The sequence below is a fragment of the Heteronotia binoei genome, chromosome 16 (genome assembly GCF_032191835.1).
Source record: "Heteronotia binoei isolate CCM8104 ecotype False Entrance Well chromosome 16, APGP_CSIRO_Hbin_v1, whole genome shotgun sequence".
Classification (NCBI taxonomy): domain Eukaryota; kingdom Metazoa; phylum Chordata; class Lepidosauria; order Squamata; family Gekkonidae; genus Heteronotia; species Heteronotia binoei.
Window position 1 is genome coordinate 30,824,984 of NC_083238.1, and position 14,138 is coordinate 30,839,121.

A 14,138-nucleotide genomic window follows, 5' to 3' on the forward strand; every position below is an offset into this window, starting at 1 on the left:
TCTTGTGATCTGGATGGCACTGTACGAAGATGAAAGGCTTAGGAGACAAATATTTATTTCATTTTTTTATAAATAGTAAAACTCAAATATTACATATATTACACTTTTTCCAACTATATTGCAGACGTCCCATTTATTTGTATTATTCATAGCTGTTAAAGAAATAACAATTCCTTGCTTACTTAATATTTCTGCATGGATAAATAGATTTTTAACAAATTAGTTACCCCATGTGGTTCTCTACATCCAAGGATGTGGAATGATTCTTCCCTGCTGTGAAAGCACAGCACCCTTGCCTATACAGGTAGATAATAAAGTACAGGTAAATAATAAATCTTATTTCTTCCCTTTGTATTGATCTCTATACACTATTAGTCTGCCCTCCATAGCAACTGTTTTGCCACTTGACTAAACAAAATGCCAAGCTGGATGGACCACCAACCCTAAACCTAACCAATCTGATCTAGCAGGACTCTTCATCTGTTTTGTCCCCTTCCCTTTTGGTGTACAGAAGCAACAAGCCAGACAGTTCCAGGAAACCTGCTTGTAGTTCCCATGTACCCATGTAAGTTTCTTCCCTTCTACACTGATAGTTACTTGAAATGCCTGTTTTGAGAAGTAAAGCTTATGCTCACTCCATTTTCTTCTCCTTGGATTAACAGTTGATATGATCTCAAGTATGAAGCTAAAAAAGCAAAACCCTAAGCTACTTACTTAACTTGAATGGCATCTCCCCCTCCTCCAATAATATCATACAAATAGGACCTGTGAGTGTTTCATGAGGGTTGGGGAAGGACCAGGGCTTTTCTTGAGCAGGAACTCACAGGAATGCAGTTCCTGCTGGTTTGGCATCAAACCAAATGGTTCCTGCTGGGCTTTTTCTACAAAAAAAAGCTCTGTGTGAAACAATGTTTATGTCAGGGGGTGTGGCCTAATATGCAAATGAGTTCCTGCTGGGTTTTTTCTACAAAAAGAGCCCTGGAAAGGTCTCATCTAAGAGGAAAGGCATTATCTAATTCACACTTCCTGCATGATCTCTTAAACAGTGAGCTGGGCTTCTTAAAGGAACAGGGTGGGGGTGGGGGTGGGGGGATTTATAGGTTATGTATATATTATTTTCCTCCCCCCCCCCACCCCAAGGATGTATATCAGAGTGTATGAGCTACATCTTTCCCCCCTGCACAGCCCTAAGGATAGAAGTGTCACAAACAGTACCAAATTTAATTCAGACAACTCAGTGTTCAAAGGTGGCACCATGTCACAAAACAGACTGCCAAACAAGTAAATTAAAGGCCTTGATCTAGTCCAGAGTTTCCCATTTGCAGGGTCACAACCCGGTACCAAGTCATGGAAGCCTCAATACTGGATCACAAGAAAAGCCAAAGCTAGCCCCACCCCCAGCAAAGAAAAGTGTTGTGCAGAGAAGAGCTAGGCTTGAAGATTGACACAGGCTACAAGGCTTGAGCGCCATTTTTCTTCCTTCTTCCCCCGTCTCTGTGTTGTGCAGAGAAAAGCTAGGCTTGAAGACTGGCACAGGCTGCAAAGCCTGAGCCCCGTTTTGCTTCCTTCCATCCCCCAATGTCTCTGTGTTGTGCAAAGAGGAGCTGGGCTGCCTCTCCTTCCTTCTCCCCCCCTCCCAGTGCTTGAGAAAAAAGCCGAAATCCACTGGCACTTTAGACCCATGAAGTGTTCTTCAATGTATGAGCTTTCATGTGCTTGTATGAACTTCATATAACTTGAAATTAATTCATTAATTGCAGCACAATTCTCTTCTACCTTTCACAGCAATTTCCCAATGTTTCAGCCAAGGAAAAAATAGCTGTCAAAAGATTTTCTTGAAACCAAGCTAGCTTGGTCGTAGCTTGAGGCAGGTTCCAGTAGTAGCAGCTGAAGGAAGGGCCTACTAAATGTGTCAGCATATTTTGAAGTAGAGCAGCTGCCACGGCCCAGTGTGGGTGGTACACAGTGCTGGCATTCCTGATGGCAATGGCAACAGCACTTCCAACTGCATACACTGGCCAGTGCTGTTGAGCAAGGGGTGTGTAGGTGGTGCAGGCAATTGAACATGGGCATTAGGAGTGCTTGCAAGCTGGAGAAGAACACACAAACAGATAGGTGCATGCAGGTGTGGGGGTGGAAAGAGGGGACCCTGGGAATGTATGAAAAAGTGGTAGACAGTCCACTTTCCACCCCCATTTTGGCTCAGCATGAGTTTTAGAGAGATTTTTCAGAAGAAGAGGCAGGTTTGGGGAGTGCTCTGGAAATGACATCACAGGAAGAGGTGGAGTTTTGGTTCAGTGTGCCCCGGAAGTGACATCGCTTGGCCCTTAACCTGGAAGTGATGCCACAGGAAATGACATAATTCCTGTCTCCTGGCTCCACTCCCAAATTTTAGTGGGCCACGAAGGAGAATTGTAAAAATAACTGGGCCACAGGGGGGGAAAGTTTGGGAAACCCTGCTTTACAGGCTTTCTTTACACCACCCCTCCCACCTTCTGACTAGGATAAAAAGAAATCTACATTTCTACTCTACTGTGTCTGATGAAGGGAGTGGCTCGTACTCCAAAAATCTTGTCTGTCTCTGAGGTGCTCCTGGGCTTGAATCTAACTGCAGAACTAACTAACTCAAATTCTACTGCAGAACAACATGGCTCCCTTCTGAAACTGTTGTGAAAAATATAAGTCAAGAGTCACCAGCGTGGTGCTGGTGGGTGCTGTGGTGCTTGCCAAGTGTTTTTGAAAAGCGGATGAGACCAAGTGGGACTTTTGTCCAGTGAGCTTCTGACTGGGAATTGGAAATCTTATTGGCTTCAAATTTAAACGCTTCAACAACATTGCTTTGGAAGCAGCTGCCACCTCAGCGCAAGGATCTTCACTATGTGACTGAAGGTAAACTGTGGCAGCCTTTTAGTGGCAACTGTTTTGTGGCTCTGCCCATCTCATTGAGTCAGAATTCCAAAGGTGCTTACAGGTTCACAAATATTGGGGATTGCAGATATAAGTCAATATTAGTTGAATAGGTTCTAGGCTTTTTTAAATCTCAAAAACAGCTTTCTCCCTCAGTTTGGCTTGGTTTATATGTTAGCTAGATAAAGACAACAGACACAGTCATGACTGGACTTTTCACTGGACTTCTTGGGCTATCAAGTCAGTTACATAAAAACATAAGAAGAACCCTCATGGATCAGGCCAATGGTCCATCTACGCCAGCATTCTGTCTCACACAGCGGCCAACCAGTTCCTCTGGACAGCCAACAACAAGGCACAGAGGCTGAGGTCATCCCCTGATGTTGCCTCCTGGCTCTGGGATTCCCCTTAGTCAACATGGCTACCAGCCATTGATAGACTTATCCTCCATGAATCTATCTAATCCCCTTTTAAAGCTATTTATTCCTGTGGCCATCCCAACATCCTCTGGAAGTGAATTCCACATTTTAATCACTCTCTGTGTAAAGTAATATTTATTTTTTGTTCGTCCTGAACCTATTGCCCATCAGTTTCATTGGTCGCCTACAAGTTCTAGCATTTTGGAAGAAGAAGAAAGAAAGAAAGAAAGAAAGAAAGAAAGAAAGAAAGAAAGAAAGAAAGAAAGAAAGAAAGAAAGAAAGAAAGAAAGAAAGACCAACAACATTCAGTATGATAACGGGAAACTGTCCACCCCTTCCCCTTTTCTCTTTGCTTTTTTCTCTGTACATCAGGAACCTGTGCAAGGAGAGACAGGGTTGTGTAGCAGTCAAAGTGCTGAACTAGAATCTGGTTGACCCATGTTTGAATCCCTGCTTTGCCTTGGAAGCTTGTCAGGTGACTTTGGGCTCCTCACACACTCTCAGCCGAATGTTTGTTACAGGGTTGTTGTGAAGATAAAATGGAGGAAAATTCTGGATAATTTTGTAAAGAAATTTTAGTCTCCCTGGGAACTATATGTTATGAAGTAGGTAACAGCCAAGTTCAGAAGGTTGTCCCTGGATTAGTTAGTTCTGTGCTGCATGCACAAGCTAAGTCTGCTGACTTCTGCTGGGTACAATAGTTGAGTGGTTATTCAAAGGTACTCATGATGGAGACTGTGCATTAGATGTAACAAGGCCACATTGTGCTATTGCTGTATTCATGTTGACGATGGGAGAGCAGGCCACATAGTATAGCCTAATCTTGTCAGATCTCAGAAGCTAAGCAGGGTGATTCTTGGATAGGAAACCACCACAGATGTCTCCGCAGTAGAAAGGAATAGCAAACCATCTCTGTATCTCACTTACTTTGAAGCCCCTTGTTCAGGTTACCATAAGTACATAATGGGTACTGAGCCTTAACCAAATTAAAAAGAAAAGCAGGTAAATCTTCACAGGGCATTTACAAACTAAATATCTAAATCTGAAAGGCAGTAATCCATTTTCCCCTGACACCAAGCATCTCTTCAAGAGTAAGAAATACTTTTCTGAAGCCCAGATGTTGCCATAGCAGCAAGACACAACAGGAGTCCGAGTGGCATCTTAGACTATCACAGATCGCTCCAGCATAAGCTTTCCTGAGGCAGAGCTCACCTGCATTTCATGAAACCTCTTGCAGATTTCATAATAGTGATTAAATGCTGAACCTTTTAACCAAAGGAGGAGTTCAGAATCTAAGACTGAGATGTAGCGCCACCTGGAGGAAGTTTGATTTTATTCTTTGTCCTTACTTGAAGAATCTCATCGCCCCTGCTTCTAAAACCTACGCTTAGCGTTCTGTCACTTTTAAGCCCCCTCTTTCCTTACGCAGAGATGTGTGGAGATCTGTTTTCTTGTGCTTTTTAAATTATGTCAGTCTGTTGCTTGGGAAGAGATACATCCTACCAGTATACCTGCGTATTTTCGTCCTCACTACTACTATGAAAAACCCTTGCAAAGTTTATGTTGGAATAAATGTCACAGTAGTCTTTAAAGTTGTCATCAGATGCCTGTTTTATTTTGCTTGCAGAGGATGTTACTCTTTTTAAACGTGTGACTGCTCCAGGAAGACGTTGGTGCCTTTGTCAAATAAATACATACAACTGCTGGTGCTGGTTAAGAGGAAACCGCACATGGCTGCAAAGGGGTTCAGTCCTTAACTTTTTAAAGGCAATATTGGGCACTATCAAGGTCCCTAGTCTGTGTCTAGCAAACATCGCACTTTGGTCTTTGGTGAGAAGGTGTCTTTCCAGGCTGTGGAAGAGATCTCAGGAGCCAAAACATCCGTTACTGCCACTTGTGTCGCCTTTTGCTCCTACTTGTGTTAGTTTTTCATCAGTGTTGCATACCCAGATGAGCCGTAATGCCTGTCAACGGCTCTGTTTTCAGTCTGTGAATCTAGCACTCAGACCCCCTTTTGTTCCTCTCACTTTCCTTGACAATCACGGGGGGCAGATAAACAGCTCCGGGAGGGGAACAAACAAAGGGGCGATGGACAGACAACTCCAGCATAAAACACTGGGCGCGGGGAAAGAGTTAAGTATCCCCACCCCTTTACTACCGCTTCTGTCTTTTTTCAAAGCTTTATCCTTGGGAAAGCAGGGATCGCTTTCGTCGCGCCCAGATGCCTTTGACATTGAGTGCTGCTGTCCGAGGTGCTGAAATCTATTGCTTAACTTTGCAATCAACACCCACCCACCTCCTTTTGGAACAATATCCTCCTGTAAGCTATACGGGTAGCCTTTATCTCCGTTCTCCACCTTAACCTTTTCTTCTCGGAAACAGCATCTGCTGAAATCCGAAACAAAGATAAATTTGAATGCCGTTTCCCTCTAAAGTTTATTGCCACAACTGGCTGGAAAGCCTATCGCCGGATACCACGCTGTTGGATAAACGTCAGGGACCAATTTGCCTTTTTGTATGGGGGCGGGGCTAACCCGGATAGCCCAGGCTAGCCTGATCTTGTCAGATCTTGGAAGCTAAGCAGGGTTGGCCTTAGCCAGTGTTGGGAAGAGAAACCACCAAGGAATACCAGGGTCCTGACGCAGAACCAGGCAATGGCAAACCACCTCTGAAGGTCTCCTGCCTTGAAAACCCCAGGAGGTCGCCATAAGTCAGCTGTGACTGACGGGGGTGGGGGAATGGGAGCAGAGTCCTGAGGGAAGAGGTTACGGAGGTTATTTTTAATCGGGTCATTCAATTCACAGGTGACAGTGCTGTAAATATAAGGGAGCGGGAGTTAATTCTGAGGGTGAAAAGTCTTAACAGAACTATTTCTTGAACAATACAAAGAAGAATACAACCCGCTTGTAGCTTTGGAATTGTGAAAGGCCAGCTTCACCGCAGTGCTTGATTATTATTATTATTTTAAGCGATGCATGTTTGGAATATAGCTCAAGAATGCCTGGACAGCTCTTATGCATATCCGAGTGACCGTCTGAGCATTTAGCACGTTCCTACCTCAGCACTGCACTCCCACTGGAAGGCGGTAAGTTTATTTTCACAAAACAGTTCTTCCAAAAGAGCACATGGCTGAATTCTCTTTGCTGCGCCCCGCCTCGGCACTGCCAGAACAAGGTGTTTTCCGCTTTAGAAAGGCGCGCGTTTCTGTCAGTGTGCTAAAGCTAAACATATATTGCCGAGTAACCCTGTATGTTAAAACATGCATTAAACGACAGGATGATGTTCCAGAAAACAGAACGTCTCCTCTCCCCCTCAGTTCCATTTTTAGCAAAACTGCAGTTTGTAGAAACAGTTTAATTGTGCGGGGGCGCGCCTTGCTAGCTCTGAAAACCCTAATAACCTGGCATTTCCTGTAGCTTTATTATAGAGGGAATTAAAAAAAAGAAGAATGTCCCTTCTTTGATTCGTTGGCGCCCCCCAGTGGAGACTCGCAAAATGATATTCGGTTTGGGTTCCCCCTCCCCCCTTCTTGGTAGATAAATCGGTAGACCCTGTATAAAATTCTTTGAACGCCCCCATATGAAGAGACACACAGAAGTTCCTCCGCCCCCTCCTAAGAATATTGTTCAACAACTGCGCTTTTTGGCGCTTTCCACCGTCGTCATGTTGTGGACGCCAATATCGTTGCTGTAGAAGCGAAGACCAAAGGATGAGACCAGTCGCTTTACCTTGCAACGTGTTGGCTTAGTGAGACCCAGTTAACAGACTAACAGGAGATCGCTACGCTCCCTCTTCAGGTGAAGGTGTTTGCACATAGAGCAAGACTTTATTGTCTGATAAAGAACGCGAGGGGAGCCTGGTGTGAAGAAGAGGGGAATAACCTCCTCGCAGGCCTGTCTCCCAATGTGTCCACCTTTTGAGGTGGAGCGTGGGTTATTATGTGCTCTGTTGTCAGGTCAGTTTATTGTGATCTGGCTGCCTGCGGTTGAGTTACCGAAGCTACAGTCACATGCATCCCTCACTTTCCTCCTGGAGGGAAACCTCAGCACCTGCATGTAAGTCAGGTCAGCTTAGGCAGGCAACTCAAGTTGGAGGCGCGTGATTTCCATCCTTAGTCAACACCCGCACTCCGAGCCCCCCCTCCCCTCCTACTCCAGTTCCAGCTATTTTGCTTTCCATATTGGATCAAAAGAGGTGGTAGTAGCGCTGTGACTCATGCCTGCGTCGAATAGATCAGCCGACAATTCACACTTTAAAAAAGCAAATCCCAAGTACTTGTGTGAAGGGGTGGCGAGAAGGTCATTTCGAATTAAATTTCACCGCGCTATTGATATTCCGACGTCGTTTGCGGTGGAGTTTATAAACGCCAAGTCCTTCCCACAGCCCGAATTTCTCCGTGTTCTACATTTTGGACTCTTGGAGTTTGGTCTAGCGCCCTTGACTGGTAAGTCTTTATATATATTTTTAAACAAATCTTAAGAGAGAAAAAATTTCTCCAAATGTCCCTGAGAAATGAAGACTTTAGAATATTCTTTTGGAATGTAGGCGCTTCCGGAACCCCACTGTCTCCCTCGGTGAACTTGAATGAAGGATATTAGGCGAGCCTGTAGGCGGATATTTATGAAGATAACCTGTTACTTCGCTTCCATAGATTGGCCCCCAGACTGTATGTTTCGTTCTCTGTCTCAAAAAATTAAGAACAGTAATTGTAAATCAAAACATCGTGCTAATAATCCCTCAACATTCTCTTGTTTCTGAATTTCTTTTGCATTCTCGCATGTATTTTATTCACGTGGAGATGTGTATATATATATACTGGTAAATGCTGACAGGTGTTACTACAGGTGTTACTTTGATTTGCTGCGACCTTGAATTTTTATTTTAAAATGTGGGGGAAAATAAATCTGAACCAGTTTACGCGTTGGAGCTGATTGAGGGAAGAAGAGACGGCACTGATTGATCCGCTGGTTCCCGACCAATGAACCGAAAACGGTGGCTGGAAATTGAATGAAATGTTTTCACTAAGCAGGGTAAAGAACGTGAATCGAGGGTTAATCCAGAAAGGCCAAGCAACGCTATCGGTTAATATGTATATGTGTGCGTATCTGTTTGCTTGTGGAATTTAAAATAGGGGGCGGAAGCTAATTGCTCAAAATTCATTGACATCTGTGTGCGTGTGTGGCTCTGTGTGGTCTCTCACCTTGTATCTTGTACGTAGGTGCGTGTATATTCGCAGGTATTGTCTTGTTGTAAATAATATAGACGAGGTTACCTTTTGTCCGCATTGTTTGCACTCAGCTAACAGTTACCCGCCCTCACCGATATTTAGTCTGGTGTTTCATTGCCACAAGAAATCCTTCTGCCCGGATTTGTTGGTCGCTCTGGGCTTGGTCATATTCCTCCTCCTTTGCTGTCGTTGTATGTTTTTACATGCCTGCTCACTGGGAGTTGGTTTCCGATTTGGCTTGAGCCCTAATTGCCCTCTTCAGTACCCATTGATATAATTGCCCTAGACTTTATGCTCGGCTGAATTCAGAGCAAGCGACACACTTGCCGCCTCCCGCCCATGCCAGCGGTTTTAGTCCTTCAGCCTGGTCCAGACATTGTTCGTTTGTTTATTTATTTATTTATTTGCAAATGCCGTGTTTGCAAGAGAGAGCGCTATCTTATAAAAACCAGCTAAGTGTCCTTGCCTCCAGCCATTTCTCCATCCGCATCGCTTTTGTTTGAGATCTCTAGAAGAAGGAAAAGAGAGATGCTGCCTTGCTGGGCTCCAAGGAACGTCTTGTAAAGAATAAGGACTCTTCTTTCCACTGGAGGTGCAGCCACACGATCCTTTTGTGCAGAATTACACCCCCCCCCCTCCTCCTCCCGTCCCCACCCCGCCTCCGGCTACTGCCACTTCCCGATGAGTTTAATTGCTTATTGTTGGCTGCAAAATCACTTCTTGACGATCAGAGAGAGAGAGAGAGAGACCCATTATTTCCTCAAAAAGGATCAGATCGCTAAACCCGCCTTTCTCTTTCCCTTTTGCTCCAGCAAGAGATTTATTGAAAAGAAGAAACCTGGACTGAAAGGGCTTTGACTCTGAACCTCATGGCAACCTCGGACCCATCCTCCTCCAACACCGCGCAGGATCCCAATACGGCTAATTTACGACCCACAAGTAGGTCTGGGGTTTTTGTTCTCTTCTTCTTGGTCTCCCCCCCCCCCCCTCCCGACGTCGAAAATGTGCATGCGTCGTCATTTAAAACTGGGACTTTCCAAGAAATAGTCCAGGTTCACAACAGTAACAACACAAAAGAGGACCGTGGGAAGTCCTGATTTCGATTCCCACTCACTTTTGCATGTGTTCCTTTGAGTCAAACGAATGTGATGCTGAAATCGTTGGCTTGTGTGGATGTGCGTGTTCGAATGGTGAGGAGGGGGGGGAGCAACATAATGGGGCAGAAAAAGGGAACTACTGACTCCTGTCGTGGATGGCTTTGAGTTGAAATAGGGCAGGGTGCTGGCGGTCTCGCTTGGTTGCGCGGAGGGGGCTGGAAGGCACGGGGAGGGGGCCGCGTAGCACAGTTGGACCCCTGGTGCTCGTAGGGCGCGGGTGTGCTTCTTCGGGACGCCTGGCAAGCAACGGTCCAGAGAGCCTCGGCTGCCAATGTGGGGTGAAGCTCCCTCCGCCCCGAGGACCTCTTTGTCCCTCCTGGCTCAGACCTTCGCCTCTGGGGATGGAGGTGGGAGAGGGAAGCGGTGGGCGCTGCAGGTGGAGACGAGGGAGGGAGGGAGGGAGGCGTGGAGAAAGAGGGCGACGGCGGTGAATAGCTTTTGTCGAGACAGGCGATGGGCAACCCAAAAAAGGCCGCGCGCGCGCGTGTGTGTGGCGCGGGCGAGGGCAGAACGAGGCGGGATGACATAACCACCAAGCCGGGGGAGGGAGGGGGGGGGGGCTGGAAAGCTTGGCCAGCTCGCGCGCGCTCGGCGGAGAAGAGCTTTCCCGCCTCGAAGGGCTTCTCCTGACGCCTGCCCGCCCGCCCAGTGCAGCTGAGGGGGATTCTTCGGCCCCTGCCTGCAAGGGGAGAGGGCGGGAAAGGAGGCATGGCGCGGCGCTGGGGGGGGGGGGCACGCCCGCACTCTCTCGCCCGCTCCTTTATGGCGGGCTGGCGGCGCTTTGCCGAGCCCCGCAGGCTGTATAAGCCGTCTCGGGGCTGGAGAGGGCTCCTTGGGTAACTCCTCCGGACTCTGAGGCGAAAAAGTCTCGCCTGGGCTCTCGGGAGGGGCGTGTTCCCCACACAAAAAGTGCGCGCGCGGGGGGGGAGGAGGGAGACGTGTGCGCGCGCGCGGCACTAGACGCCTTCAGGGCTTTCCAAGGCCTTCGCCCTCCTGTCCTGTCAGAGCTGCCCCCTCCTTCGCCCATGGGCGGGAAAGAGCGCGTGAAGGGAGGAGACGGAGCGCGCGGGAGAGGCACTTTTCTCCCCACCCCGCGCTCCTGCGCCCTTGCCTATTGTCTCCCGACGGCTGGGCGCGCCGCGCGCTCCCCTCGCCTGCTTTGAAGGGTCCGGCTGGCTGAAGCGCTCTGGGCGCGCGCCTTCCTGCGAGAGGGAGAGAGACGGCGTGTGTGGAATGAATGAGCACGCGGGAGGGGAGGGCAGGGGAGAGCCAGCAGCGCGCCTTTTGCCCTCCCCGCCTCTGCCTGTCACGCTCCAACTAGCCTCTGGCTGCCCGAGGCGGCGGCGGCAGGCAGCGAGCGAGGCTCTTTGGAAGTCCTGTCAGAGCTCCTTTCCCCTCCTGCCAGTCTCGGCGCCGTCCCCGCCCTCCTCTTGGCTCCGTTGCGCCCCTCGCCTTCGTCCTCTCCGCGTCCTTCTGGGCCGCTCCGCACGCCTCCCTTTCACCCGAGGCCACCTCCGCCACCGCCTGCTGGCTGCACCTGCCCAGTGGCGCCCTCTTCGCCTGCCCAGCTCGCTCGCTCGCCCCCCCAGCCCCCTGGCGTGAGACTCTCGCATGCCTCCCTGGCTCTGCCCTTGGCCGCCTTGCCTCTGGCCCGTCCCCGCCGCTGCTCTCCCTCTGGTTTCCCCGCGAGGGGTCACCTCTCCTCCCTCCGCGCCCTCATGCCGCCGAGCGCATTCCTTCCCGCGCGCGGTCTGTCTGGCGCCCCCTCCCGGTGATTCTCACCCCGAAATAGCTTTCCCACCCCTCCTGACCCCTTTGCCCGAAGGCCTGAGCGACCAAATCCCTCCCATTGGTCGGTTTTGGCGCACCGAAGCCTTCCCATTGGTTAGTTTTTAAAAGCTGCTATCCCAGCCACGCTTCTTTGGGAGGAAGCGCCCTTCACCTCCGAACTGGCTGGAAAAGCCTCCTAGTAAGTGAATCCTATGGAAATCAATGGGACAGGACTGCCTTTCAAGTCAACAATAGAGAGTTTACACCCTGGATAATGTTATTAGTCTAACGCGCCGCTGGATTCTTTCCTAGTGGAGTTATAAAGGTAACCCTTGCCCTGAAAGCAAGCGACAACTGCGGAGTCTGAGTATCCCGTTGACTTCCGTTTCTTCTTCCGCTTCCCTACCTGCAGACCCAGGCTGACCAATTTCTTTATGTTCATGATGTTCCTATCTCGCCTTTCTGGGAGGACTCCAGGCGACTTACACAACAACAGCAGGTTACAAAAGAAGTTTAAACAACGTCTTGTTGGACGATTACAAAAGGCCAAGCAATCCTTGGCGTGCTTTCACATACGCTAAATAAGGCACTTTCGCTGCATTTTCAGTGCACTTTGCAACTGGATTTTACTGTGAGAAATGGCAAGACCCACTTGCAAAGGGTCGCTGAAGTGGATTGAAGCTGCGTTATTCAGCATGTGTGAACGTGCTTAAACTGTCCCCTCCGGCTAACAAAACCGCAAGTGGTTGGCATCGGTATTCCCTCTAAGCTGAGTTAACATGAGCTAGCTCACAGATTTTCAGCCTCCAGCTCACACATTTTTGTCTTAGCTCAGGAAGGATGACCCCGGAGCACAGTGATTTATGCAGTAGCTCACAACTTTAATGCCAGTAGCTCACAAAGTAGAATTTTTGTTCACAAGACTCTGCAGCTTGGAGGGAACATTGGTTGACATCCCAGTAGATCAGATAGAAAGGGAGGAGGATGCGCGCCCGTGTTGGTTTCTCGGGGGAGTGGGTCCCACCATCTCTTCCATGTACAGTATCTGTTTCCAGTTCCTTCCAGAGAGGGGGAAATAGCTCTGGAAATCCTGTTATTAAAGTTAGACGCCATTTCACGTAAACACAGGGGAAGCAGACAGAATCCTACTTTGAGACATTCCGCTATGAAGACATATCAGTATGGCCTTGCCTCAGTCCTACTTTAGGACTACTATTCAGTGTTAGCTACTGGGCCCCCTTAGCAGGCGCTAAGGACTCACGCCCACCTTTCAAAGATGCTGCAGTATCCGGGTTTCTTCTGAGTTGCACACCCCACCCCCTCTTTTCCCGTTCGGGTCTGAATGAATAAGCGCGGCTACAGATGTTCGGTTTTTAAAAACGTGCCTCCTTTCTATTGACTACACTTCTGGAAGTCTCTTCGCCCCAAGGGGTTTTGACAGGGGAAATTGGTTGTTTTCCTCGCCCTGAATCCTTTACTTCTTCCTTACTGTATCCCCTATCCGGTATTTTAAAAGAACCAAATCAATCATTTCTTTTTCTTCCTCTTTGGCTTCTTTCTTTTCTGACCCGCCCTTGCGATAGCCAGAAAAGAGATTCCACAAGCAAAGGCCTCCGATGCAGGCGGGGAAAGGGAATTCTCGGCGGTTCCGTGTAGTCCTGGCCGAGTGCTTGTAGAGGGGACACGCGCGACTCTTCCCCTGGGCGCCGATTGAAGGTCACCGTCGCCTTCAGCACCTGGGATGCTGGACAGCGCACAGCGCGCGCTCGGCTTGCGGGCGGGGCGGGGCTGCATGAATGAAGAAAGGAAGGAAGGAAGGAAGGAAGGCATGAATGGGATCGGCTCCGGGGGCGGGGGCAGGGGGGGGGTGGCGAGAAGACGTGAGAAGCATTTCAACGTGTGTCCCCGACTCCTCATCAATCCGGCTGCGAGCTAGCCATGCAAGTCCGATCATCTAGTCAAATACTATTTTTCACCCAATTAATTCCTGAACTCTTCCTTGACCCCATTTCATGCCGGTTTATTTTTAAGCTGCCACTTTCTTGGAGACCTGCCAATACATCAGGTTTTCTCCCAGATGCCTTTTCCGTCTTCCATCTTCATGATAGGAACCATTATGCTACTAAGGGGAGGGGGGGTCGTGTGGACGCGCGTGCTCACGCACGCACACTCATCCCGATACTGCCCTCCAACCCTGTTCCAACATTGCCTCGAAAAGGAGACATTACCGTAAGCCTGACTTTACTACAGAGTCACAGAAGTATGTCTGTGTGTGATTGCTAATGAAGGGGTGTGTGAGATAACTTGCCGCAGAAAGCGTGGGGAGTGCATATGGCTTCTTTCTATTGCGATGGCAAAGACTGCAGAAATTATATGCGTGTGTGTGTGTGTGTTTTGAGAGCTCTTGCAAACCTGACCATGGTCAGAGAGATCGCAGAGGGAAGGAAACAATGCCCACTTTCTTCCAGCCACACATTCCTCAGACTGGGGCATAACAGAAATATTCCTGGGCCAAAGCGATGCTACTATTCGCCACAAATGAAAGAAACGTTGACCTAAAGTCCGACATCTTTTCCACAAAGGACTCATGGGCACCTTCGTTAGTCTGGAAGAGCTCCCAGCTCGGTAAAATGTCTAGATTTCGCGGTAACAGAGAAC

At 48.6% G+C, this 14,138-nt stretch overlaps 1 protein-coding gene across 1 annotated transcript in view; it reads left to right on the forward strand.

Annotated features, from left to right (window-relative positions):
* The first annotated feature begins 7,475 nt into the window (after positions 1-7,475).
* The window catches only part of GAD1 (glutamate decarboxylase 1), a 79,358-nt gene continuing 72,695 nt past the window's right edge, over positions 7,476-14,138 (forward strand). The window contains exons 1-2 of the mRNA XM_060257285.1: positions 7,476-7,770; positions 9,366-9,492. Coding sequence (XP_060113268.1) covers positions 9,423-9,492 — 70 coding nt within the window. The 5' untranslated portion in view covers positions 7,476-7,770; positions 9,366-9,422. The remainder of the gene's footprint in view (positions 7,771-9,365; positions 9,493-14,138) is intronic.